The following is a 26,496-nucleotide window of genomic DNA, read 5'->3' on the forward strand; positions in this document are numbered from 1 at the left end:
AAACTGGGAACACGTCCCTGTTGCAACAGAAATGTTCAAGCACTCAGCATACCACACATCATCTATAGTGATGGTAACAAACTACAACCACAATACAGCTCATGAAATGATTGAATGTTATGAAATGCCACACTCCCTCTCAATCTTGACGCTTTAGAGAGTACACACCTTTAAACATGAAAAGAAAGTAATTACATTTTTATATCAATAATAATTTAATGCTACAGAATACAGCATTGGAATACTTTACTTTACAGTGGATTTTACACACCATTGACTGACTTTTTTTCATTTCTGGACTTTTGTACTTTTACTAAAGTAAATGTAGTGCTTTTACTGGCGAGGAACCTTTTTTGTGTTCTTACTTTTAACTCTAAGTACTTACATGAACATCATTTGAAGAACCTTCTTGTATTCTAACTTTTAACTGACTAAGCAAATGATCTGAGTTTTTTTTTTTTCCTTTCTGCTTCAAAGAACATGTAAATGTGACATTTCCGACTGCCCATGAAGGCAGCATGTCCCAAGCTGGTTGCTATGACCTGATCAGCTGTTTATTTCCCCCGAGCGCCGTGAACGCAGCGCGCTCCCCGCCTCCCGGTGCTTTGACGTCAACGGAGTCCGTCTCCGCACATGGACGGAGGAGTGTAGAGGCTCCACAAAGCTCCATACGCTCCCTCCTCCCTCCCTCTCTCCCTCCCTCCCTCCGCCCTCCTCCTCCTGCAGCTACTTGCCAGTCAGCCTCGACGACAGACAGCCAGCCGCTCGCCGTCCTGCTGCTGCGCGGAGCCTCGTCTTCTCCCTCCGAGTCTCGGCGTCGCTTCTGACCATCCTGCGCGGATCTCCACGGGCCGGCCAGCGAGTTCGGTCTTTCATTTTCTGGGGGAGAAATTCCGTCTCTGTGAGCTTTGTACTGCAACTGCCCTTCAAAGACATATGGAGAAAATGGCCAGACCTCTTCCAATAAACCCAACTTTCCTGCCGCCGACTCACGGCGTCCTGAAATCTCTGCTGGAAAACCCACTGAAACTGCCTTTCCATCACGATGAAGGTACGTTTTAAAGCACCCGACTCGCTTAACATTATTATTATGTTCATGGGTTTGACAGATACCACGCAGCGACGCATGTAGCCTAATTGAAATCATCCAAGAGTGATCCCTCTCAGTGTTTTGCGATCTTTGTCGAAAAAGCATACATGCCATCCCCTTTAGTCGCGTACGACAGAGATAAATAAATAAGATGCTGTGTGTCTCGGCTTAAATTTTAGTTCACTGTCAGGTTGAAGCGAACTTCGGCGCAAGATGACAATAATATATTTATTGGCTATTTAAATTAACACAATGCAGTCTTGATGTCCGTGTCTTATTATTGTTTATTACTGCGCTGCTTTTGGTTCGCCGCGTATAACCTTTAAACCCTCCTGCTAATGGGATTTATATTAGCGACGCCAGTCGCGGTCGATAGAGGGCGTAGTTTCTGCCCTGAAGCTGCTTTGGATGTTTGTATTTTTGAACGTATTGATCGTCTTTATTATCTGAGCATGAATGAAAGCCTAGTTTTTAAATGTATCTGGGTCAGACCACACAAACAGAATAGTTATTTATTTTTTGTTTTATTTATTCTTAAAACTTTGTTTTCTATATCTTCAGAACATTTTTCATCATTTTTGTTTTGCTTTGTTAGAATATGGTTTCCAGTAAAACTTAAAATAAAACAATCCCCAATTCGTACGTTTCCCGCTAAATTAATTGAACGGACCCTTTAGGCTGAAACCTCAGACCCACTTTCTATTTATACCCATGCTCTGACCCGTGATCCCCCGTCTGCAGCGAGACAATGACATGACTGTGTGCAAACATTTGCAGGATTCGGGAAAGACAAGGAGAAAGAGAAGAAGCTGGAAGATGAAAGCAGTGCGGCCAACCACCCGCAGTCGGCCTTCCTTGGCCCGACCCTGTGGGACAAGACCCTGCCTTATGACGGGGACAACTTTCAGCTGGAGTACATGGACCTGGAGGAGTTCCTGTCAGAAAACGGCATCCCCGCCAACACGGCCCAGAGCGACCAGGCCCCGCAGGCGCCGCAGCCGCCACAGACCCCTCTGCAGCAGGCCCCGCCGCCTGCCCCGCCCACGCCCTCCGTCGTGGACCTCAGCAGCCGCGCCACCACCTCTGTCCACACGGGCATGGCGCCCCAGACCTGCCTCCACAGCCCCAGCACAGCAGGTACGAAGCACATGCATTTGGAGGCTTTGTGTGCACATGGAAAAAAAACAAAAAAAAAAAAACACCTGCGTGCAAGGACACATGGGAACACATGTCAGTGTCTGTGGAGAGGCTGCTGTTTGCTCACCTGTAACACGCGCACACACACATTAGCGCTCCAGGGATTCAGAGAACTTTTTTTGCAGTTCGTGTCCCTGAAGGGTTTGTGTTTCTGTCTTAGATCTCATTGCCTCCTGATGCTAACCTGCTCCTGGTTACAGCTTTTGAACAGAGGTTAGATACACACTGACATACTTCAGTTCTGTTTTCCTGCCCTGAACTGGACTTTGGAGTAACGGGGTCCGGCTTGATCAGGCTCCAGGTGAAGTCTCTGCTTCACAAAGCTGTGATTGGAAGAAACCGCTTGTTGTTAAGCTGCATCAGCCAGAGGCTTTAATGAATCTTAAGACAGAAAAAAACAAAATTTTGAGATCTTAAATAAGATGCATATAAAACAGGGGAGTGAAGAGAGTCAGTGTCTCAGGGATCAGATGAAGCTTCTCATAATGGAAAATCGTATTATTGTAACTAGCTTATGCAGACGGTTCAGACGGAAGCACTAAACTGAGTGTGATTGTTAAGCGGCTGTCTGGGTGTGCGTGAGGTTTTCAGCGCACCAGGGCGATTTAAACCGTTGTAAAAGGGCCGACCCGTCTCCATGTGAACTCTCAGCTGGCCAAACACAACCGCTGGAAACTTCACACGCAGGCTGGCAGAAGATCTGAGGGAACACGGGCCAGTGCAGCGTTAGGGGGCTGTGGCGGCGCGTGTGATGCTGGTAAAGAGTGTTTCACCTGTAAACGCTGAACAGGTGTCGCCCTCTGTGACTCTTGAATCACATGACCTGCAGTCAGGGAAATGCAAATGAACGCAGTCGGGGGTTGATCCCGAGCCGCAGCCACTCCGCTCGTAGTTTTAATTTTTCGCCGAAACACAATCGGCCGTTTTTGCTCCTTTTCCGACGAATCTGCGACAATTGGAAATCTCCTCAGCACTTCACGAGCATGACATCAACGTCTGTGGTGCGGGAAAGAAGAGTTTGCTTATGTCACAGTTTCAAGAAATTCCCGGAATCTCCTCAATTAGAGAAGCCTAAACCCGAACGCAGCAGTCCATCTAAATATCTAGTCAGGTTCTACACAATCACCTGACCGTAACAGTTTGAGCTGACTGCGGCGGTTTCTGTGAAACCATGAGAAATGTCAGATTTCAGTCAGTGTTTCCACATCTTCTTTGGTTGCAATGGTTTGATGAGAGAATTAGCGTTACAGACTGTTTACCTCGAGACGCTAAGCTAAGTCGAAGAAGTGCAGATTCACCTTAAAAAGTGACACATCGCAAGTGTGAAGTTTGAAGTTCAGTGATGACTCTCTGTCATCGTTGAAGGAGAAAGCTCTGCAGAAGGTTTTGCAGACTGAGCTGCAACAGGTCCCCGTCATCCACAGCGCTGACGGAGACAAACTAGGAGCCCGGTCAGGTGAATCGTGTTTTGATAAACTGGTATTTTTCGTTGCACAAACGCTCACTTTAATCAGAGCTAATTCACCAGCACATCATTCCACCTGTAGCTGCGGCAGGATGCGTTGTGCGCATCACTGCAGACCGAGCGTCTGCTGATGAAGTGTATTGAGGCGAGCAGCTGAATCTGAGAGATCAGATCGCTGAGGCCGGAGATAAACAGATGCCCCGGAGGGGCCGCAGCTATATGGTACACTTGATTGTCCTCACGCATGTGAGCGTGTGCACGGAGGCGGGAATTGCGCGCGCGTGCGTCGCGGCGTTCGCTGCGTCTTCACATGTGCTCCCTCACGTGAACGCGGCTGGGGTTCCCTGCAGCGTGCTGGGCCATGTGATGGACACATGCAGGAGCCGTGTGCGCCGCTGAGCTGCAAACAGGAGCTTGTCACGGCGCAAACCTGCCTGCTGCTACCCCCCCCCCCTCCCTCCCTCTCCCCCTCCCCTTTCACTCACTCTCGCTTTCACCCTCCCCTCCTCCTCTCTCTCCCTTTAACACTCTCCATTTCCCGTCCAGTCTTCCTCTCCCTCCCTCCCCGGGCTCGGCTCCGACACAGCCTGGACTCGGAGCCAAGGCACAGGCTGTACCCTGCAGAGATCACATGGACATGGGTGTGCTGCTGTCACGTGCACGCAATATTGTTCCAGCTCAGCGAGTCTGGTCTCGTCTAACCAGCCACCGCCATCCGCGGCAGCCTCGGCGTCTGCCCCGAGCTCTCTTGCCCGCGAGTGGCGCGGCAACGCGAGCGATGCGGTTCCCTGATAAGAACCGTTATCAGAACCAAATCTTAAGGAGGGTTGGTTTTTTTTGCGGGAGCCCGTGTCGGGGGGCCGGCCGCACGGGATCGAACCCGGTGCGCCGCCGGCTCGGGGGCCAAAGGGGAAGTCAGATGAGGGCGGGGTCAAAGGGCGTGTTGTGGCGCATTCCACCGTGTTAGTCAACGAAATGTGACGCAGTTGGAAACAACCCGAGGAGCTAAATATAGAATCCATAAATCCATTAACATGCAGAGATCACTTTGTGTGAGAGGGATTATAAGAGTCAGAAGAGAACGTCCTCAGAATTTGATCTTTTCCACCGGTTGCAAACGGAGTAGCGTTGCCCTTCGTCATGTGACCCGTGAACGGGATCAGTATGTCCTGCATGAGTGGCCCGGAGGAATGAGCTCCTCTCGACTCGGAAGACATGCACACACGCAGAAGCCCTGCAGGATTGATAAACAAATTAATTGTCAGGTTAAGATCCTGCAGACCTATTTTTAACATACGGGCTCTTTAAGAGCTAAATTAACAGGCTCAAGTATTTGTGTGGGGGCTATATTGAGCAGAGGAAGTTTTTGAGGCTGTTTTTAAGAGCGCTCATCTGCTCTTTGAATCCTGTTAGAGCAACCTCTGAGAGGTTACACCCAGGTTAAGAGTTTAGCAGCTCTGTCCCCGTACAGAGACCAAACCCTGCTCTTATCTCTGACTGCGGCGTTATTACTGATAACACGGGCACATAAAGGTTGGATATGATCATGTAGCGTGACACCGACCTGTAACCAGCATCGCGCATGAACAGATAAAACAGTGGGTATTTCTCGCAACTCTTTGTAGGTCAGGTAACCTTTCCTGGTCTGTTAATTTTAAACTTCCCCCCGTTTGGGGAACGTTTCTTGAATCCACATTTAATTCCTCTCCTCTGGAAAAGGCGTCGGTCGAGGGCAGCACAGGTCTGCCGGCCGGCTCGCGCACACGCCGTGTTGTAACTCTAATTAGGAGATCAAAAATGTCTCTTAGAGGTGATTAGGGCGAGGCAGGCTGTTCGCGGCCCCTAAGGAGCTTGGTCTTCGCTCTGTGAATGGTGGCAGGTTAAGTTGGGCTATTTGTGTCTTAGCTCACAGACGGATTACCGGACTGTTTGCTTGTTTTGTGCTGGAAATAATACACGGGCAAAAACGGATTATAGATCGCAAAAAATTGGCGAATTTTTTTTTTCTGACGCGAGCAAACAATCGAAGAGCTTCAGGAGAAGCGAGCTAAAAAAAACCCAATTGCTTAAGGAATTCTTGCATTTTATAATTTAAAAATTAATTCGATGTATCTTAAAAATTTACACGACAATGAAGCTTTTGTTTTCCTGTTTTCGGTTTGTTTAGGTTTCGTGCAGGATTTGTTGCCTGGCAACACAAACTGAGCACAAACATAAACTCATATCCATCCACCCCTACTGCATCACCAACGCCTGTTCATCTGCAACGCCTTGTTGTGCATGCTCTGCTCTCGCAGAGGAACTGATTCCGTGTTCCCCCTCAGTTTTACGAGGTGATAATTGGTTGTTTTATTAGTCCTGCATAGTTTTGCAAACAAACATGTTTCACTTTCAGCACAGACACACACACCCCCAACGTCCTCTGGTTAATCTGATAAAACGGAGCACTCATTTGAGGCTTTTCATCTCTTCGATGAAGGAACCCATCGCTTCCTCTGGGTCCCACGGTTTTAAAGACAGAACACAAAAATGTGGCCTCTTAAAGCTCCGCCGCAGGTCAGCGGCATTGAGCGGCCCCCACCACAAGCTGATCAAGATTTGGGTCATGACGTGCAACTCGCCAGAAGATCAGCTAATATTAAAAAAAAAAAAAAAAAAAAAAAAAAAGAACCTGCTGTATCGAGTAAAAAGGAGCAAATGGGCGCTGATGTGATGAGTCTCAGAGTGGCTGTTCCGTCTAGGCCGGCTGAGGAAAGGAAGCGGGGGCGGCCCGCAGCTTCGAATCAATCAGATTTGCCTTCGCTGAGGCGAACATTACCCCCAGACAGAATGTGATGGTCTTAGATCAGCTGCTACTCTGAAGATAAAAGGGTTTGTGAAATGATCTGTCAGTGTGAGTTTAGGGAGCGTTTTTTTTTTTTAAGATGGTGCGGTAGCACCCCCTGCTGGCCGGACGAGGCACGTATCATTTCAACCTATTGACTGTAAAAATACATACATCATTAGAGGTTGTCAGGAAAACACGATGGCTGCATGTGTGCCTGCTGATAACTAACAAGTTTAAATATCCCTCGTCCTCCTCAGCACTGCCCTCGGCCCGCGACACCCCCAGCCCCATCGACCCGGAGACCATTCAGGTGCCGGTGACCTACGAGCCCGACCCAGCGGACCTGGCCCTGTCCAGCGTGCCCGGCCAGGAGATATTCGACCCCAGGAAACGCAAGTTCTCCGCAGAGGAGCTGAAGCCGCAGCCCATGATCAAAAAGGCCCGCAAGGTCTTCATCCCGGAGGATCTGAAGGTGAACTGATGCTGCTGCTCTTCAGTCTCTTTTAGTCATGTTTGTAGCGATGCAAAAAAAAAAAAAGAGGAAGAAAAAAATGTCCTGCTGCGGCAGAGATTAGTGTGTTTTTACTGTAAATGCAAGGGTCTGGGGCAAGTTGCAGCCTGAGGAGGGGATCAATAAAGGCCTTTATTAGGGTTTTTCTCAACTTAAGGTCAAACACATAATTGAAAGGAGTTCAAGATATTAAAATGTAGTGAAAAACCTTAAGGTTTCACATGTTAAATGTTGCTTAGACAAAGGCAAATTGAAGACTTTTTTGGTTTTTAATGCTTGGTACTACGTAACCAAACAGGTGAAAAACATTCAGGCATGAAAACAGCTGAAATAAATAACAAAAAGCGCATCTTTTCATGCTCAGCCTGTTGTTCTGCTGTGATCCTGGTGTCATGCCCGCGTTGTCATGTACTTTTGTTAGTTTAATGTGCAGGTGTAGATGGTGCTTCAAAGGCTTTTCGCGTCTTTTGAAGATCAAATCTCAGAAGAGAGAATATTTGAAATACCTGACAAAACGCTAAATATCAAGGGGACGGAAAACCTGCCACTGCAGACGGCAGCTTCCAAATAAAACAGACTAAAATCTGTCGCTATAGGAACAGGAGCAGAGGATTTTTGGCTTCAGGGTTTTTGTGGAGGAGCTTCTGATATTTTTCCATTTGTCAGGCTGGAGCTGGCTCACCAGCACTAGTAAAATGTTATACCTTTCGAGGCTATAGCTCTTGCTGCTGTGGCGCAGCATTGATTCCAGCCTCTTTATTAGTATTGGTAATTAGTCGTGTGTTATATAGCTTTTTTTTCTACATGTTAAATTCACAAGGACACATTGAACCTCTCATTTACGCTACTTACTGAGCCTCTCAGTCTGCTGTTGCTCCTCTTCTAACCCGTCGTCTCTTCTCTTCTCTTCCCTGCAGGATGATAAGTACTGGGCCCGGCGCAGAAAGAACAACGTGGCGGCCAAGCGGTCACGGGACGCCCGGCGGCTCAAGGAGAACCAGATCGCCATCCGAGCCGGCTTCCTGGAGAAGGAGAACGCCGCCCTCCGCATGGAGGTAGCAGACTTGAGGAAGGAGCTGGGCCGCTGCAAGAACATTCTGGCCAAATACGAGGCCCGACACGGGCCGCTGTGAGCCCCCGAGACCCTCCCCCACCACCCCCACCACCCTTAAAAACCCACCTCCACGGCCCCCCCTTCCTCCCTTCAGGCCCCCGACCTGACTCCCGCTCTGCTCCGCAAACCTCACCGCCCTCGAGTTTGAAGGACAATGTGTCTCTTTTGGTGGCACTGACCCCCCCCCCAACCCCCATCCCAACCACCCACCCCACCCTCTTCCTCCCCCTCCCCCACCGACACACACGCACTTGTATGATTCTGCTATTATAACTGTCATTTTGACTTTTATCATAAGCTTTAGTTCCCTCTCTTACTTTCTGAACACATTGTTTGACTAAATATATATACATAGATGGATATATATATATTTACACATGCATACTTCCCACGTTAATGTACTGTGAGAAGTTATGAGCCAACCCACCAGCCGACCCCACCCCCCTTCCTCCCCACTACCTTCCACTTTTGAGAAAGGTTGCCATGCTGTTTGTCGCTCACTTTCATACCGATTTTATACATGAGAGCAGGACTGAAAACTGTTGTTCCTCCTCCTCTGTGACGTGTCCACGAGTCTTGTGTTTTTTAAGCTCTTGTATAAGTCTCAGCTTTCTTCTATTAGCGACACAGCTCCCCCCCCATAGCTTGCTTCTCTTTTAGCATCCGCAGTATTCAAACTTTTTTCCTGTGCGATCATGGCGAAGATTCCTTTCTTTCCTTTTGTTTTTTGTTTTTTCTTCTTCTTCATCCCTTGGACTCTGAGCAATAATTCCACGATATTTACGCAGAAACAAGCATCGGCCCTCGTGCATCTCTCTCTCCGCCTCTGTCCGCCCTTCACCTCGGCTCCATAAACTAAGCTAACCTTCGTTAACCTCTGCACTAAAGCGTGTCTCACAATCTGATCTGGTGCAATGTTTCCACCCGCTCTAAATTTCCTCCGCCTCATATTTATCTACCTTTTTATTTCTCAGATGGAAGATTGTTGTTTTATATATAAATATATATATATATATATAAATATATTCTGTTGATATAATTGTTAGTATTAATACTGCTCTTCTTGTTGTTTAGCTTCCTCCTTGTTTTCCGCATGATTTCTTTCACAGAACGAAAATCGATTTGCAGATCCTCTCTCTCTCTCTCTCTGTTTTTTTTCTTTCGTTTCGGAAAGTCGTCGACGACTCTTTCCGCCTCTGTTGAACCTAGCATGATTAACGAGTGCTTTCATTTTTAGAAATGAACACAGACGTCTGTAGTGTCTTTTCTGTAGCTCTATGTTTGCCTTCTTATTCAAGATGGCTGTATGAATGTAAAAGATGTTGAGGTGTTGAGAAAAAACTAAACAAAAAAAAAGTTGGATGGTGTTGTCCAATACTGTGGTTAGCCCGATCAATTTGTTTACTGCAGACCAAACGATTCACAACAGAGATGATATATTGGTTACAAGAGATATGTTTATATGAACCTATTCTATAAGTTGTTCTTTTTGTACAGTATTTTTCCTATACTTTACTGAAATGTGTATTTTAAAGGCACAACAGATCCAGAAAATTATTAAAGAACGTACCTATATAAAACAAATATAGTGGTATTTTGATATTCTAGGTAGGATGTGGTAGTTTTACAGAGATTTGTGCACATTCAGCAGCACCCAAAACCTCCTGGGCATTATTGTAATATGATCATTACTATAACACTCCTGCTTATGTTGCTGCCACCTGTAGGCCCCCCAATATCATTTTGATCCCATTTACTAAAAAAGAAGCAGATGCTGAACGATACAGTTCAGAAGAAAGAATGTACGCAAAATGAAACCGAAACCCACATCCAGCGAGAAAACGCACGTCCATTTCAGTCGCCGCGACCTCCCCCCCAAAGTCGTCCATTAGCGAGTTCTTTCTGTCATATGTGATTGTTAAAAAATATTTGCAGCTCTTCTGATTTGATGGGATGAAGTTACTATGAAGGGAGGGAAACCTATGGCTGGTCACGATTGTTGCTCTGTGTGAGTGAGTGAGTGAGTGCGTGTGATGGGTTCCTTCAGCCATTGCAGTTGTAGCGTGTCCCTGAACCTGAGTGATGGACACTGGGAAGCTTTCCTTTTCTTTTTCTTCACTGAGGGCTTACAGTGGATTCCCCGCCCCCGCATGTTAGTTGTGAAGAAGTGCGAGCTTTCCAGACGGTCGGTCTGAGACCAGGAAAGGATTGATGTCTGTTTCTCAAGGCTGATACCGACTTTCCTGAGCGTTTTGTACGGAGGTCCAGAAATGCTAAAATTAAAGCTGAATCATGTACGGGGCGGTGTTCAGTGTTTGGTCTGTGGATGTGTTACATGTGATGTTACAATTTCCTGCTTGTTGGCTTAGCTTAATGCAAAAAAAAAGATGGGAAACGACTTTTGCCCTGGGGGTAACAATACCCATCCACCGTTAATTGGTTCAGACCGAGAAATCCATTTCCATTTCCCTTTTTCCAGTATTTCTGCTAAGCTAAGCTAAGCTAAGCTAACAGGCATTTGACTGTAACTTCATATTTAATACACACATCTTGAAACATCATTTAAAATGATAATTGTCCAAATATAAAATGGGTTTTCTCAATAGAAGTTTCATTTTTTGCAGATTTTTTTTACGCGGATGATGTGCTTGTTGTAGCTCAACCATTTTTAAAAAAAAAAAAAATTAGCTAAATTCAAATGAAAACTTTTTTCCATTTCTCCATTTAGAAAACCAGCCTATTGAAACTGCTAAATTGGCTTCACAATTATTTCTCAGATAAAAATAGTGAGTCATTTTTTTAATTTTTATTTTTATTTTTTTACTGGCATGTCTGGGCTTCCGTATTTTTGACGATTGGAATGTTTTTTCTAAACTCGAATCAACAGGATATCCACCCAGCAAAACCAAACTCATACATTCCAGTCTCAGTCCCAGACTTGATCCAACATCACTGATCTGATCCAAAGCTGTGTGTGTGTGATGATAAATGCTTCTTTTTTCTTTTCTTTTTTTCTTTTAAGAGGGTTCAGAGGTTGTGTTTTCCTCCGGCATCTTATCTGTATAGACGCACTTGAGTGTGAACAGGGTTTGCAGTGAAGACTGGAACGATGCGTCCCAAATCTCTGGAGCATCTTTTTATTAGACCACATAAATCTATATATTTACTGTATGTGTATAGGAAAAAGCCAATAATTAATCCATGCGTATCCCAAAATTACCTCACCGTCGAGTGATTTCACTACCTCACCCGGAAATGTTAACCATAATTTTGAGTCTATTCCAGTGCCTTGAATACACTGACTGTTCCCCAGTCTCTCAGCAATGTAAAGTTTTCATCAGCGCACCGCTTGGATAGGTTCAGATCTGCACTGAAGGGCTTAGTGCATCAAAATCTATATATATATATATATATATATTATATACACTGACAGCTCTATTCTTTTTTTTTTTTTTTCTTCTTTTGGACATTGCAACAGACTTGTAACCATTGTATTCATGGCAACACCAACAGACCGTTTCAGAGTGTGTACTAGTACAGCATAAAGGAGTGTTTGCTCTTGTTTGTCACGGAGTGGATGCATCACATTTATTCGTGCTGTCCAGCCCTCAGCCTCTGTCTCTCTGTAATTTGTAGTGTCAAATAAAAAAAAATCCCAATTCTTACCTGCTGTGTCTTGTTTTTCATTTTCTAATGAGAGTGGGGCCTCTTTAGTTTAAAAATTGAGACATATGAAACTTTACTAGATACAAAATAAGAATCTGTAAAAATAACTTGATTAAATTGAAATTATAACTATATATGAAAACATTTGAGAACTTACTTATCGATTCACTGGTTTTCTTATTAACATGTGTAAGTTGTGGCCTTGTGCTAAACTGGGGTAATTTTGGTCATATATTTTTGATACATTAACTCGGGCATAAGGTTACGCCGTTGCTCCTAATAGTTGGTCTGCAATTTTTATCATTGTTCCTTCTGCAGGTGCGCCTAAAGATCTAAAACAGACGGCCCATAGGCTGATTCTCCTCAATTGGAAACTCCCTAGTCCCCTTTTGCATTGTCAATGGATTCATAAGATGCTCTATAACAATAAGTGGAGAGAGGTTTATACTAAAAAGCTGTGCGAGTTGATTACATGTCACTTGGAACCATTTTTAAAATATATATATATATATCCAGATACAGATTGAGATACAGACAAACATGGGGCATCATCACTTTTTATTGTAACATTAGAAAGGTGATATATCTTTTTTTTTCTTTTTCTTTTTTAAATATCGTGGAGGAGCATTCATGTTTATGCAGCACCATTAACAGCCAACGGAACAGACAAGAAGCAAGATTTCCCCTCCACCCGCAAAGGCCAGGATCATGTAATCACACAATATACAAACATTACAAAACAGAGTGGTTAAGGAATCATTTCAAGAAGAGCCACAGTTAAAAAAGGTGCAATCATTCACCTCCGTACGTCGAGAAGAGGAAAGCAACCGAAAAAAGAAAATTTACAAAATCCAACGGACAAAAAATCAGACCAACACTGTCCACCCTGATGGTGCAAAGCCAACACTGAGACGTCAGTGGAAATGTAACACTGTACCACAGTACAAAGGTCGTGCATACACACACGTACACACACGCACACACACACACACACACGCTCTACTACACACTACTCACAACACGAATACAGAGGAGATTTCCATCTCGTCACACTGTCTGATTTTCTCATGTCATTTGACTCATAAACAAAAATACCACCTCACCTGCCACCTGTGAAATGTTTAGCATCTCTCTCTCACACCAGCAGGGGGCGCTGAGTGTTTACAGGAGATGGAAACAAAGCATGCACTGGCCGGAAAGAGAGCGAGTCTGGATCAGACGGGTCGATGAAGTAGGATTAAAGAAAGAAAGGTTTCCTGAGGAGCATTTTTTTTTATGTTATTTCCAAATTCAAAATGCACCAGCAGAGCACAACGACTGACTTTAAACACCTTGTATCTGTATAACTACTGAACATGAAAGTATTTGGTTGTGAACATTGGCCTCGAACGAGTGGTTACATTAATACCATTTGTTCTTTGATAACTTATTTACTGATTTGAATCATATTTTTGCCATTTAAGCTACTTCACTTTGGCAAAGCTCTTGCGCAGCTGCTTGTATTTGGACGATACTTCATAGCTTTGGCTTTGGGTTTCCTGAAATTCAGCTATTGTAGCAGCAAAAGAAAAATCAAAAAAATAATCAAACGGTAAGAGCTACTGATGAGATTCTTTTTAGCACCTCATTCGTGTTCGGATCACCACTTGGGACCAATCGATCTTCAGTTTTCGACGCTCACGCGAGCCCGAGTGTGGAATGTTTTTCGCTTCAATTGGTACAAAAAGGCTTGCTATCAAATTTCTCATGTATTCACGAATGTGCCGAGGTTTCATACTAAGTGTAAAAGGTCAAAATTCTCTCCCTCGCTGACAAAGTTACAAAAGAGCTTTCGAAAGTAGCTTTTGTTCATCGGGGGAGACACTGGAAAAAAACTCTGTTCCCCTCCGCGTTAGAAAACAGTAAACAATTCATGGTCGTCGTTTTTTTACGTAAACTTTACGGCGTTCGTTGCAGCTTCGGTGGGCAGTCGAGGGTGTGCGGTGGGCCTCCGCTCGAGAGCGCCGAGGGGGGCGGGGGGGTCACGAGTCGAGGAGGCTGTCGGCGCTGGGAGCCTTGTAGAGGTATTTCCAGATGGCGTAGTAGTGCACGGCCGCCGCCAGGGCCACAAACACGTGCCAGATGGCGTGGGCGAAGGGGATGACGCCGTCGCTCTTGAAGAAGAACACACCCAGGCAGTAGATGAGTCCTCCGCAGGCCAGCTCGTGAAGTCCCTCTGTGTTGCTCTGCAAAATAAAACAATACACAATACACGTGAGAACTGGAACGTAACAACAAACTCAAAAGAATAAGAAAAGTTGAATAGCATTAATGGGATTTAAGGCTGCCACACTCATCGCAACCACAAGAGGGCAGCAGAATCTAAAACACTTATTTATCTTGTACAGAAATCTTTGTTTCACTTGCTTGGATCATTTTCTGATTTTGATATTAAACATTTATAATTATTATGTATCAACTGATCTAAAGCTGTTCCTCAGTTAGATGTGAAGTCTGTGAAACACTTTTAACAAGAAGAGGAAGCGGCGCTCTCTCCTAACACCTCCACCCAGCTGCAACGGTCCGTTCGACCAAGCTGCACGGCGGAAGTAGCAACCTGAAAGTTTCAGGACCGAGACAGAGCAAGAAACAGTCTCACCATTGACGTCACGACCGATGCAGGAAAGAATCCCATCGTCAAGTAGAAGGCCAGCTCGACAAGTTTATACCTGCAGAGACAAACATGTTTGCATGCAAATCCAAGGATTTTTCAAGCATGACAGCACGAGGAGTGGAGGCGCTCACCAGAAGCTTCATGCCATGCACAGATATTATCCGCATCTTAAAAAAATAACGTTCAAAAACGCTTTCACGCATGCATTTGTAGTAATCTTTGTATTTTAGCGTGACACGTGAAGCCAGACTATTGTTGTGGTAACCGACATGACATTTAGAGGTGATCACTGTGGGAAATTAAATAGGGCGCAGCTACTACAGTCTTTATTTTAATTAACTCACGTTCTGTAAGCTGAGCCAGAAAAGTGAATGTGAGAATATGTGAGTTCATTTATATCGTGTTGGCTGCAAGTGTTTATCTATTATGGATCAATCTATTGATTCTCCTTTTAGTTAATATCTATAAAAACAAAACATAACAACATGACTGATATAGATATGTATATATAATATTAACACTTAAGGTGCTGGAATCTTTTGACAATTTCAAATTTAAACAAAAATAACGAAACTTTACATGCAGGCGCTGCTTAGTTATGTTTACTGGAATCAAAAAAAACACACAAAAACTACACAAGACAAAGCCCCGGTGGCCGTGGTCAGACAAGAACTCACTTTTCATGATAGTTGAAGACATATATGGTTCCAGCAGCAGCCATCAGCCACACAAACCAGCGCATGTGCGCCGCGAGGGGGCCCAGTTCACGCAGGTTCAACCTGAGCACAGAGAGGAGACACACTGAAGGCTAAATTAGGCCTGAATGCGTGACAGTGGGAATACTCTGCCCTCTGTCTGACACTCACCAAGGTGTGTAGGAGGCAGCGATGAAGAAATAGATAGCCACTCTGTCGCACATGTGGAAACAGTGCTCCACGGACCTGAGGCAGAAAACAAACAGGTCGACCGGGTTGTTTTTACTCGCGGGGGTGAGTGTGGACACATTATTTGCGTGTTTACACAGGAAGTGACATTGTGTTTTCACAGAGGTCTTTTGCAAGTGAATGGAAATTATTGTCTGAACACACAGCACAAAGAGAAACTTTGTTTTGGGTCTGCAGCGTGACGTAAATGCAAACAGGTGGCGCAGCAGACCCGGTACACTTGATTTGCATTTCTCATCAGGAAAGCATGAGAAGAAGCATTAATCAGCTGGAATAAAACAGATGACCTGATTCCTAATCTTCTCCTTAAACCTGATTCCTGAATAAATCCTGCGTTTCACTAGCATTTAACACTCAAGAATACACTAAAATATGATTTAGGAAGGTTCTGTTGTAGCACAAATATCTAATGCAACTAAAAGCTGTAGTTGGTAGAAACTATTAAGAGAAAAAGGCAAATATTATGCAACCAACAAGACACAATGTGAGTTAAGAGTCAGTTCATTGGCCAAAGGGTGAAAGACAAACCAAATGGTGGCATCACGCCAGCCAGACAGCCAACAGATCCAGGAACCTTACACTTTCGCTCCCATTTAAACATCAAATCACGATGAGCCCTTATCTCTCGGCTAAGTTGCCCGTCTCCATCGCGCCTCACCTCATGTGGCTCTTCTTCCAGGTGATGATGTGAAACACAGTGGAGATTAGGAAGAGGGCGCACAGGCCCAAGCCGTACACCCAGGCCGTCATCCTCTCCCAGCTGTTGTCCGACAGACGGTGGAGCAACGTCATGCCCACGAAGGCCGGCACAATGAGAAGCTGCGGGTAAAAAAAACAAAAAACACCATTAAACCGTGTCAGCGCGTTACTGGTGTCTTTGTGTCCCCCCCCGTGTCAACGTACGAATAGTCACACTCACGGCGTGGGTGTAGCAGTTCGCAGCGTGCTCGTAGCAGGTGGGCTGGTAGCGGCAGTTACCAGGGGCCCGTCTGTTCATGAACCTGAAACACACAGAAAACTAAATTTAACAACTCAGACTTTATCCTTTTTGCTGATTTAAAGGCGTCAGCTGGCTTTACTGTTCAGAAGAAAAATAAATTACAAAGTATTTCTAAGGCAATAATTCACAATCCATAGAAGGCTGCACAGAGATCAGTATTATTTTGATACAACAGGTTACAACTAGAATTAGAGCTGCAAATAATCTAAATGAATCTGTTAATCTAAGTCTTTAAAATGATCAAACATTTAATTACATTAACGATTACATAAAACAATACAAAATTATTTATTATACATTTATTAAATAATTATCGCGACTGCAACGTCTATATAAAGTCCAACTATATGTAACTATTGTTGGGGATTTCTAAAATGTAATGGTGTCTATCTTAACTATGTACTGTAACAGTTCCCACGGATATGTGGGAAAACAGGTTCATGTTAACGGGCAAGTAACTACTGCCTCCTCACACACTTCATGCATTGCAGCAGTCTTACTCTGACACAACCAAAACACACAATTTCAACATCGCTGTGTTCGCTTTTCACCCACCTCTGAAAGCTGTTCACCCTCTTCATGTCACTGACTTTGTGTGCCACAGTTAGCAAAGGAAAAAAATAAATAAATCTGCAAACAAAAGATTCCTCAACAGCTGCTCTACGAGGAGATCAATAAACACAATGAACTGTCCTGACAAGCTAAAGGAAACGGAAGGCCTAGCATTGGCTACTCGGCTATGCTAACTTTCGCTTTACAAGGCACCGGCAACATCAACACTCCCACTGGAAAAGGCACCATTTTAGTCTTTTTCTTAATACCATTCTGTGACAAATACTGACTCACTGTCTCTTCGTTAAAGTAGAGATATCCATAAGCGCCAGCGACAGTCAGGACAAACCGAAAAAACGCCCCCCCACCCGCAAACAAGCAGCCCCTCCGGTTAACTGCCAGGTTGCTCCCGCTGAGCCGCTCCTCCACACTGATATGATTATTTGTCTGTGAACCCCTCAGACAAGAGCAGCGGGCAGACGCTGAGTGACAGCGGCGGCAGCCAATGAGCGGCGACGGCAGCGGCGCAGCGGCAAATCAGATGTTAGGTGGGCGGAGTTTACCCTGACGCGTGACCGTCACATTTATGTTCTCCGTTTTTATGGAAAATGAGCAAATAAACATGGGAATAAGCAAATATTTGACAATTCTTCCGTTTCAAACTTAGTTTAAAAGCGGCTTTTGACTACTCTGCAATATATATATATTTATATAAGAAGGCCAACTTAAAATCATGTAATAACCACTAATGCTTCACAGATCAGTTATTAATCAATCATTAATAAGGAAACACGTGTAATGGGTTTGTTTTCCATGTAAAGTTTTTTTTTGTTTTTAGCTCTTTTTAGCTTCCCTTTTTATGTTTTAGCATTTTAAGTTATTTTTGAGTGCAATTCAATGCTTTGCAAAACGTGTTTCATGATAAAAAGAACAAAATATAAATAATGGTATTATAGATTAAAAACTAATAAATTACACTTAAATCATTCATATATTATGTTAATACGTTTGGCTTGTGTGAAACATGATGAACAAGATATTTTACATACAGATGACATAATCACAAAGACATTCACCCAATATCTGTGCAAGTTATCATAAAACAATAAAACGAGTGTAATATTAACTTGTTATTAAGTGAACTCCGGACTTGCTTTGAAAATCAAAACTGGTGGATTAATATCTACACTTCTAAAGGCTTAAAGTTGATTGAAGAGTTGTTGAAAAACATAAAAAGGAGATAGATCAGGGTAGCAGACTGGATAGTTTTTTGACTGATCGATAAGGCACCGAATTAAAACAGGCTTTTCCATTGTTTAAATGTTTCATTAAAACCCATATTAGAGACAGGCTGTATCCAAACTCTAGTTGCTGTGCCTACTCTTAAACAAAACATGTTATGTAAGCGGTTCTTCTCAGATGGAGGCTGTAACGCAAACCATGCACACTGATGTTGTTTGCTTCAGTCAGCATGGATACTTCACATGATCGTGTTGGTGCTTCAACACAATTACAATTTCTTTTTGCATATTGCCATATTCGCCATGAGGCAGAGTTTTATTTAACATGACGACAGTGGAGAAAGTCACCTGTACATGCTGTCAGGTAATTTCAGCAGGACAAAGTGTCATGCAGCCCGGCAATAACCTGCACCCACGGTGTCACACTATAACGATTACATAATGGCACCGTAACTTCATCAGGCCTCTGAGATATACCAGAGTGTTTATGTAAGAGCAACGCAAAGTCCTCAGGGCTTAATGAAGTTCAGTCTGTACACTCTCTGTGTGGAGAACACTTGAACTTATACATATTTTTTGCTTGAAGAATATTTTCATTTTAACTGAAAACGTCCCCATACACCATATGTTTCAGCTACCCCAGATAAAGGCGTCTGGGCCTTTTTGGGTAGCAGGTATTGTGCAAGAGAACGGTCCAGATAAAAAGAAAAGAGCTCATTGTGCGTGTTTTAAAAAGGGACGTTAGCACAAACAACAGGAGAATGCCAGAGGCCATATGTTAGGGGCCAGAGTCTCCTTGTTTCTGGCTTCGGTCTGCTTTTCCCTTGCTGTTACGCTAGCACCTCTAATGTGATGCAGACCTGAGAGCTGCAGGTTGGCAGTGCGTCACATTGACTCAAGATAACTTCCTGTCCCGGCTGTAAACAGTCTGTGTCTGCCGTGCTCTGATCACATTCTCAGCCACATTGTCACGAGCACTGGGCCGGTTTACATCTGCTCCTGTCACTTTATGTAACCACGGTGTACACCTGAGAGCTTTTACTGAATATTCTCAAGGAACATTATGTACAATCCACTTCCAAACCTGCAAGCTTAGCTTATATACATATGGGGCTGTATTCATTAAATCACAAATTTCACATCATGTTTCATAATGATGGAAGGTTGTCCAATAAATACACCTTTATTTAGCTCCGTGTTTGGTCTCCACCATCTTGTGAGAAAATCATCCGACACTTCAGAGACTAAATGCTCTGTTTTGTCTACGAGCTGCTCTCTAGATGTTTGGGGTTTTGTGGCGTGTACGTGAACGTGACTTTTGAGCATCCTTTCTCTGTGAGAGCTGAGGGTGAAAAAAAAACAGGTTCTATGTGGCTAAACAGTCAGCTGTTACTGTTTTTGTAAAGCTGAGAGAAGCTGTAGATTTAAGCTCCATAAATACATCACAGAAATGTAGATTAAACCCTTTTTTAATGTGTAAATCCCATTACGTGAATGGCATCTGAATCCCCTACAATACAACCTGTCAAACAATGGTTCAGTCAGAGAATATGGTGCATAATGCTAGAACAGGTCAATGGATGTTGAAACAGCATCAGAAAGGTGGTAATTCAACCCTGTGCTCAGTTTGGAGGATGTAGTCTTTGCTGGTGGTGGTAAAATGAAATACACAGTTGAGTCAACGGCTCTCTCGGTTATTTTGAACTGATGCTGAATACCATAATCTTCCTGGAGCTAATGTTTAATCAGTACTGTTATATTAGAACGCCTCTGTATTCATTAGTGTACCCGATGAATTGGCAATGTTTAATTTCCAGCTCGTTGCCCCGAGCCCCAAATGTCACAGGACTTCATGCAACGTCCTCTGGAAACAGCAAAGGCTTTGTATAAGTTCCACAAGCCCTTCAAGCACACTCAAATCTCATCCACTTCTCCCCTATCACTTCAGTTGCACCTGATAGAGGAGAACAAATGACGCCACCGTTCAAGTTTAGATCTAAGTCCACTCAGTGGCGTGAGTTCACATTCACAGCAGACTGGAAACTGGAGCAGACTGGATCAGACAGTCTGTTCTAGTGACTATTTATTTATTACCAACGAACATCGCGCTTTCTGTAGTAACTGCTGGACAGTTTTGTTAAAGGCTAATGTGACTGCACTTTAATTGGCACACATGCCTCCATGACATCACCTAATTCCTCGTCTTGCTGCACCCGGGCTTAAACTTCAGTGCGAGTATGATCGGACAGACGTGTGAGGTTTTGGACACTTCTCTGTGACCTTCGCCTGAATGCCTGTTTTTTTTTAACAATCTAAATATCTTCTGAAGAGTTTTTCTTCACCAGTCACATAACATATAATTAAAATCATAATAAAATGAATAAATGTACATACTTAGTTCCTCAGAATATGGGAAGATCAGCGAGGGTAGGGTTGTTTCAGTTATTTTACCTACTTCTACGTGATGGTTAACTATTAAGAAATTAAGACAATTTGTACTTAATGTTGTTCTCTATAATTTCCTACACCTTCAGTCCTTTAAAAAGACCCTACACGGTTGCTATTTGGTGTGGCTAGCTTTATTTATAGAACAATAGAATCAGAACAATAGAATCCTTTTCCTTCAGAAAAGGCGTTGATAAAAAGCCGTCTTTGTATTTCTTTTTCTGAAAATAAGTTTAATTCAAATGTAAATGAAAGACACAAATTGAGGCTTCTGTACTGACACCTACTGTATTGACCTAAATAAAATGTATTATAATAAGGAAACATTGTCCTCTAATGTGTCTTTTCACGCTGGATGTACCTCGTCTGTCGTCACATCCGTTCAACATGCCAGACTACAACACACAGCCAGACAAAGTCACGTTGTACTGTCCATGTCATGTATTTTTAACCCCCTTCCTTGATGATGTAAACCTCGCCAGTGGTAAACATTGGAATCTTTGCCAACTTCCACCCTGCATTAACTTTAGCACTGGGCATTTTGCCCCGACTCTTCCTGTTGCCCTTGTTCCATTTCCTGATTTACTAATCACCCAATCCCTTTCACACCTGATCCTAGTTTCCTTCATCGCACATAAATAACGACGTCCTTGCGACCCGTTGATATGGGGCTGTGTGCGCTGCTCATCTTTTCGTCGACGCAGCCTTTTGTTTTCTGCTGCTTGCCTGGTTCTACCCCGGGTTTCTCTTCCTGTTCCATCTTTCTCCTATTAGTTGATTATGACCCTCAGAAATAGTTTCAACAGAAATAATGATACAACTTTCACTGGAAGTTGTAAATGTTGCTGCTTGCATACGAAAGAGACTGCAGTACAACTAGTAATATCTACACAGCAAAGGCACAGGGCAACTGGGAAAATAAGGAATATTAAAACAGACTCAGAGCACGTGCCAGGTGGATGTGTTTTTGCGAAACCCTATGCAGCTGTGTGAAATGCATCTGCATGCAATCAATAAACAACAATCTCTTTGCTATGTTAGCTTGTCAGTTGTAGCCTGTGTATGTGTCACTGCCTGACATGTCAGCATCAGCTGTGGCGTCACACATGATTGTATCCTGGTGTGCAGTTTCAGGCAATACATTATCTTCCTGATAACTCAGAGGTCAGAGCTCATTCAGTTCATAGTCTGCCTGTTTCTATATATAATTGCGAGACTTTTTTAATTTAACATGGTTGATCACATTTTGGCTGTTTTCAGGCCTTAAATCAGCCAATCACCACATGGCATTTTTGCTGAAAGATTCTCCTAAATATTGTTTACACCATTGAGCAAATTGAAACTGACAGTTATTTACGAATATATCGTCGTAACAAAGTTGATTTGTGATGAATCCACACACTACTTTATATTAAATAACTACAGTAAGAAAGAGGAGGAAGAGCATACCTTGGAGCAGGTCATGTGATTTGGATTTAACACACTTCCTTGAGAGGTGAAATGTAATGTGTTGGGTAATGGGTATCAAATTTGATATATTGCCATAAAAAGAAATATCTGTCATTATTATCTCAACTTAACAAAAAGAACACAATCGAAATAAATTCTGAATAAGCTCATGTTATTTTTATTTAGCTACTTAGACAGTGGCTGTCATTTAGTTGACGTTTTAGTGATGTCTAGTCATTTTTTATTAATAAGTGATTGTTTCCATAATAAATACTTATGGATTTTGGAAAGACATGATCTGTGACAAAAAAAATAAATAAAAAATTGCATAATTTTGTACTGACAACGTGAGAAAAATCCTCCACAAATAACTACTGCAAGCCATGAACACACAGGATCAAGAGAAACAGAAGCAAATGACTGACTTTTAGTAAAATGTCTATTTGTCTTGTAGGTCAGATATACACTATAGGTGAGAGAGCCTCGGGAATAAGAGAAGCTTTCTGAACACACGTGACACAGTTAAACAGCTTTGTAATAGGTTTACTGTGTCATGCTAGACTCCAGGTACTATAGGCAGTTAAAGGGTAAAAAAAAATAATAATAATGATAAAAAAAAGTATTGAATGTAATAGAAACAGAGAGGTAAAGTAATCCTCAGATTAAAAATTGCCTTAAACTTTCTGCAGGCCTTGAACTGACAAATTACATCTTCTCAAGTATGCCAGCTAGAGTCGCATCATAAAAGTTTAACATCCATGCACAATATGAAAGCAGCGTAATTATAAAGTGAACGAAAGTATTTAGGTCGAGAGCTTTGCTGCACCCGAGCTGATTAATCTTGCAGCTAACGAGCTTCATGGTAAAACACACATGTTAGGCGCTGAAGCATGACCGCCTCGCCGCCCTCGTTTTACACAGCAACAAACGCTGACGTCTTTTAACTGAACCAACATATTCAGAATTAGAGCAAGTTCTAGTTTAAATTCACCTTTTACATCTATTGAGCTGGAATACAACGGCTTCTTTTTCTATTCTGTTCTCAGGTGAACCTGCGAATGTAAGCTGTTTCATATATTAAATATAAAATGTCCCCATTGCCAAAATTATATCACAAATATTTGATAATGTTCAGAATAATATCGTATATGACTTATTTTCTGATTGTTACCATAATGAGACCTCGTTATTACAGTGGGAAAAAATCCAAAAAACATTAGACTGTCCCAGAAGGAAGAATTGTTTCCACTATATCAGTAAAGGGTTATTTTCTGGACTCCCTCAGGTACCATTGTTACGTTTTAGTTTTTGTTTTTTTATTTAGTTATTGCAGTGTGGTACTGGAAAATGATTTATGGTAATGTTTTATTTTTGCATCTGCAGAGCCACTGAGAGGTTTTAGTTCATTACTATGTGTATGATGTGTTTGAAGTGGTGCCAGGGTCAAACAGAATTCCTTAACGTGTGATTGAAATCATGCAGGTCTTACTACTATAACTTTGGCTTGACCATAGTTTGGGAAATAAGGAAGTGATGAAAGTAGCAGTAAATAATTATACCCCGCTAAAAGGGCGGGAACATGCCCTCACTCTCCCGTAAAGTCAGAACTACCAAAAGCTTGAAACAAGCAGAGGGAGAAAATAGGCAAAAACAAGCTGGCAGAAATTGATAAAGACACAAGTCTGTTGGACGATGGATGATGGTTAAAGTCCTGCCGCATCGTTGTTTTGACAAGACCAAAGTCATCTGCCTTTACGGTTGGTAGGAGTTGTAAACTCAAACACTGATGTGAAAAATCACAATAAATGTCAATTGACAGCTGTAATTTTAAGTATTATAAGAGAAAATGTGTGTTATATATCATATCATGACCACGTCACATGCTAAAGGATTTAAGTGCCGCTGTCGTGGTGTTAGATGGCACAGTTTGCTCTACTTTCCTCACGGCAAATAATAACCTTTACAAACCTCACTAAGCGCTTCTTTTATGAATGAGATCCATTTATTGCACCTTTCTCAGAAGCAGCACCAGGATTACGCTGAGCCCTGTCCAGAAACCTGTTCACTGCTGTCGGGTCTATTTCTGTAGGGCGCTGGCAGTGAGGACTGGAGGCTGTAATCAGTGTGTTGAGTAATCAGGGTGCAGGGCGGCTAGCCGCGTTTATTTAGACGGTGTACATGTGGTTGTTATCAGTGCATTTTCTTTTGGATGTAGAATTATTTACAGTTTTACCTTAATCTGAAAAAAGATGAAACTGGCAATTAAAAGATTAATGCGATTTAAATGTATTTAGATTTGAATGTTTTTAATTGGAGTGGCATGCTGGGCTAACTAGTTATGGTGTAAAACCGCACACTACACAACATTGGTTTACTTTGTTGTTTTTTTTGTTCCTTAAACTGGGGGATTTTTTGTCTCGATTAGCAAGATATAAAATTGGAGGGAAAGAGGAATGGTGATGATTCATCTTGCTAAAATCCTACAAAAAGATGTGCTTTTCCGTCCATGTTTCAGACTTGACAGGCCTCAGTCTCTGCTTTGATTGTGGACAATCTCCTCGCTCCTCTGCCAGCTAATCAGCCTGACCCAGCACATATCACACGGCGCATGATCACGACAGCGGATGACGTGTAAAGCTGAACTGAGCCAGAAGGAGGACAAAAAGCAATCAAGCCGTGTCCGAGGCCGCCGAAACATCTCAATCTCACCGTGACCTGACCCGGTGGTCAGTCGGTTCATCGCGAAGTGGGACGAGCGTCCGTGTGCTCTGACGGCACTCCAGCTTTACATCAGCCGTGCTCCATTTACTCATTAAACACGGCTATCGCACGCTTCATTTGTGTTTACACAAAACCTTGTTTGCTTGAGTCACCGTATCTGCAACTGACAAGTGATACGAGTGATACGAGCGGCACAGAATAGCTCGTCTTTTCTTTGTACTGCTTATCCCTATCAAAGTGTTAAACAGCAGGTAGTCTTAGCACTGGACGTGCATCACAATGCATCATCCTGTCAGACTTTTTTTGTGTGTGTGTGTGTCGGTGTGTGTGTGTGTGTGTGTGGTGGATTAATACCATCAGACTTTCTCGTCTTACGTAAGAGGCTGGTCTTTACTTAGCCAATTGTTGAGCATTGATGATGATTTCAAAACACCAATTAAAGCTGAGTTCCATCTGCGCGTTGGAGTGGGTGGACAAAGTCCAAAGATGTCAAGGCGAGGCAAATATTCTTCTTGTTTGAGAGCTAATGTAATCTGTCTACTAACTTTAAGCCTTCCTTTGTCTTTCAGCAGAAACGCTCCCTTTGCGTCTCTGTGTTCTGTCAGTTGTCCCTTTTCCTTTCCACAGCAGGCTTTGGCTCGAGATCCCACAGCTAAAGAGGGATTTCACGTGCGTACACACACAGCGCTTAAAGACATCAACACCTGTCGCTCTTCCCTTACCGTCCGAATCTGCTCCTGTGTAGGTCATATCCCAGCAGCATTGTCCCGGCAACGGCAAAAACAAAACAAAGAAATGTAAAAAGTTGTATGTACAAAAAAAAAAAAAAAAACGGAGAAAAAAAAAAAAGAGTCGTTTATGTACAAAGGTGAGCCTTGCTCACACCATCGTGCTCTTCTTCTCCTTAAAGTCTGAGTGTGAAGGCTCGTGGTAGGTGGTGATCATGTTAGCCGTGTCCCAGCGCGTGACTGGGGCTGTGGTGCTCTGCATCACCACCAGCCTGATGGGAGACTGAGTCGGCTGCGGGTCCGGAGCGTACTCCTTTGTGGGATCTTTGCCCCGGCAGTCGTACATGATACACGATATCAGGAAGACCAGGAGCAAGATAACGTAGCTGGCAATGAGGATGCAAAGGTTCAAAGTGACAGGGTCGATCTCCTGGTAGTTTTCCAGAAAGCCCATGGTGCCTGCTTCATGCTGGGTGGCCCTGAGGCCTCCGAGAAAGAGCACCGCAGAGGAAGGAGAGGTGGAAGGGATTGATGGCCGCTGCAGGCTGAGAAGCACTACCCTGTTGACAGCAGGGCTTTCTCTCTCTATCCCCTTCAATCTGCCTCTCTACTGTCTTACCCCCACCCTCCCTCCTCCCTCCATCCCCTCCGCCTTGCTTCTGTCTCCCACGTCTCCGTTCCAGTGCCGTGGCTTTAAAAATACTCTAATCCCCCGTCCGCTCCTTCAACCTGGAGTTCCTGCGATCAATGGCTCACTTTAATAACTTAAACCTCAGTTGTAACTCAGCGACTGTGGCTGATTTCCATGTTATATCATCATCTGCTACGAAGCGAGCGTTTAATTACTCAGATACTGATGTATACGGGTGCATGCCCGTGTGTCCGCGAAGTGT

At 43.4% G+C, this 26,496-nt stretch overlaps 3 protein-coding genes across 4 annotated transcripts; 1 reads left to right on the forward strand and 2 right to left on the reverse strand.

The window, feature by feature from the left end:
• Positions 1-714: 714 nt before the first annotated feature.
• Positions 715-11,869, forward strand: hlfa (HLF transcription factor, PAR bZIP family member a). Its single transcript, XM_047572853.1, has 4 exons — positions 715-1,051; positions 1,868-2,227; positions 6,837-7,051; positions 8,008-11,869. The coding sequence occupies exons 1-4, from the start codon at positions 937-939 to the stop codon at positions 8,221-8,223; spliced, it is 906 nt and encodes a 301-aa protein (XP_047428809.1). The 5' UTR covers positions 715-936; the 3' UTR covers positions 8,224-11,869.
• Positions 11,870-12,411: 542 nt separating this feature from the next.
• mmd (monocyte to macrophage differentiation-associated) lies at positions 12,412-25,677 on the reverse strand. 2 transcript variants are annotated; one of them, XM_047572854.1, is made up of 7 exons: positions 25,598-25,677; positions 16,387-16,468; positions 16,126-16,286; positions 15,390-15,464; positions 15,201-15,302; positions 14,509-14,578; positions 12,412-14,095 (listed from the first exon to the last, which is right to left on the reverse strand). In XM_047572854.1, the coding sequence occupies exons 1-7, from the start codon at positions 25,636-25,638 to the stop codon at positions 13,892-13,894; spliced, it is 735 nt and encodes a 244-aa protein (XP_047428810.1). In that variant the 5' UTR covers positions 25,639-25,677; the 3' UTR covers positions 12,412-13,891. The 2 variants fall into 2 exon arrangements, with proteins under 2 accessions (XP_047428810.1, XP_047428811.1); XM_047572855.1 differs by lacking the exon at positions 25,598-25,677 and adding an exon at positions 17,023-17,457.
• LOC124998444 (small integral membrane protein 36-like) lies at positions 25,638-26,218 on the reverse strand. The gene has a single exon (XM_047572856.1). The coding sequence runs from the start codon at positions 26,055-26,057 to the stop codon at positions 25,755-25,757; it is 303 nt and encodes a 100-aa protein (XP_047428812.1). The 5' UTR covers positions 26,058-26,218; the 3' UTR covers positions 25,638-25,754.
• Between the last annotated feature and the right edge of the window lie 278 nt (positions 26,219-26,496).

This window comes from Mugil cephalus, chromosome 20, assembly GCF_022458985.1.
Source record: "Mugil cephalus isolate CIBA_MC_2020 chromosome 20, CIBA_Mcephalus_1.1, whole genome shotgun sequence".
Classification (NCBI taxonomy): Eukaryota; Metazoa; Chordata; class Actinopteri; order Mugiliformes; family Mugilidae; genus Mugil; species Mugil cephalus.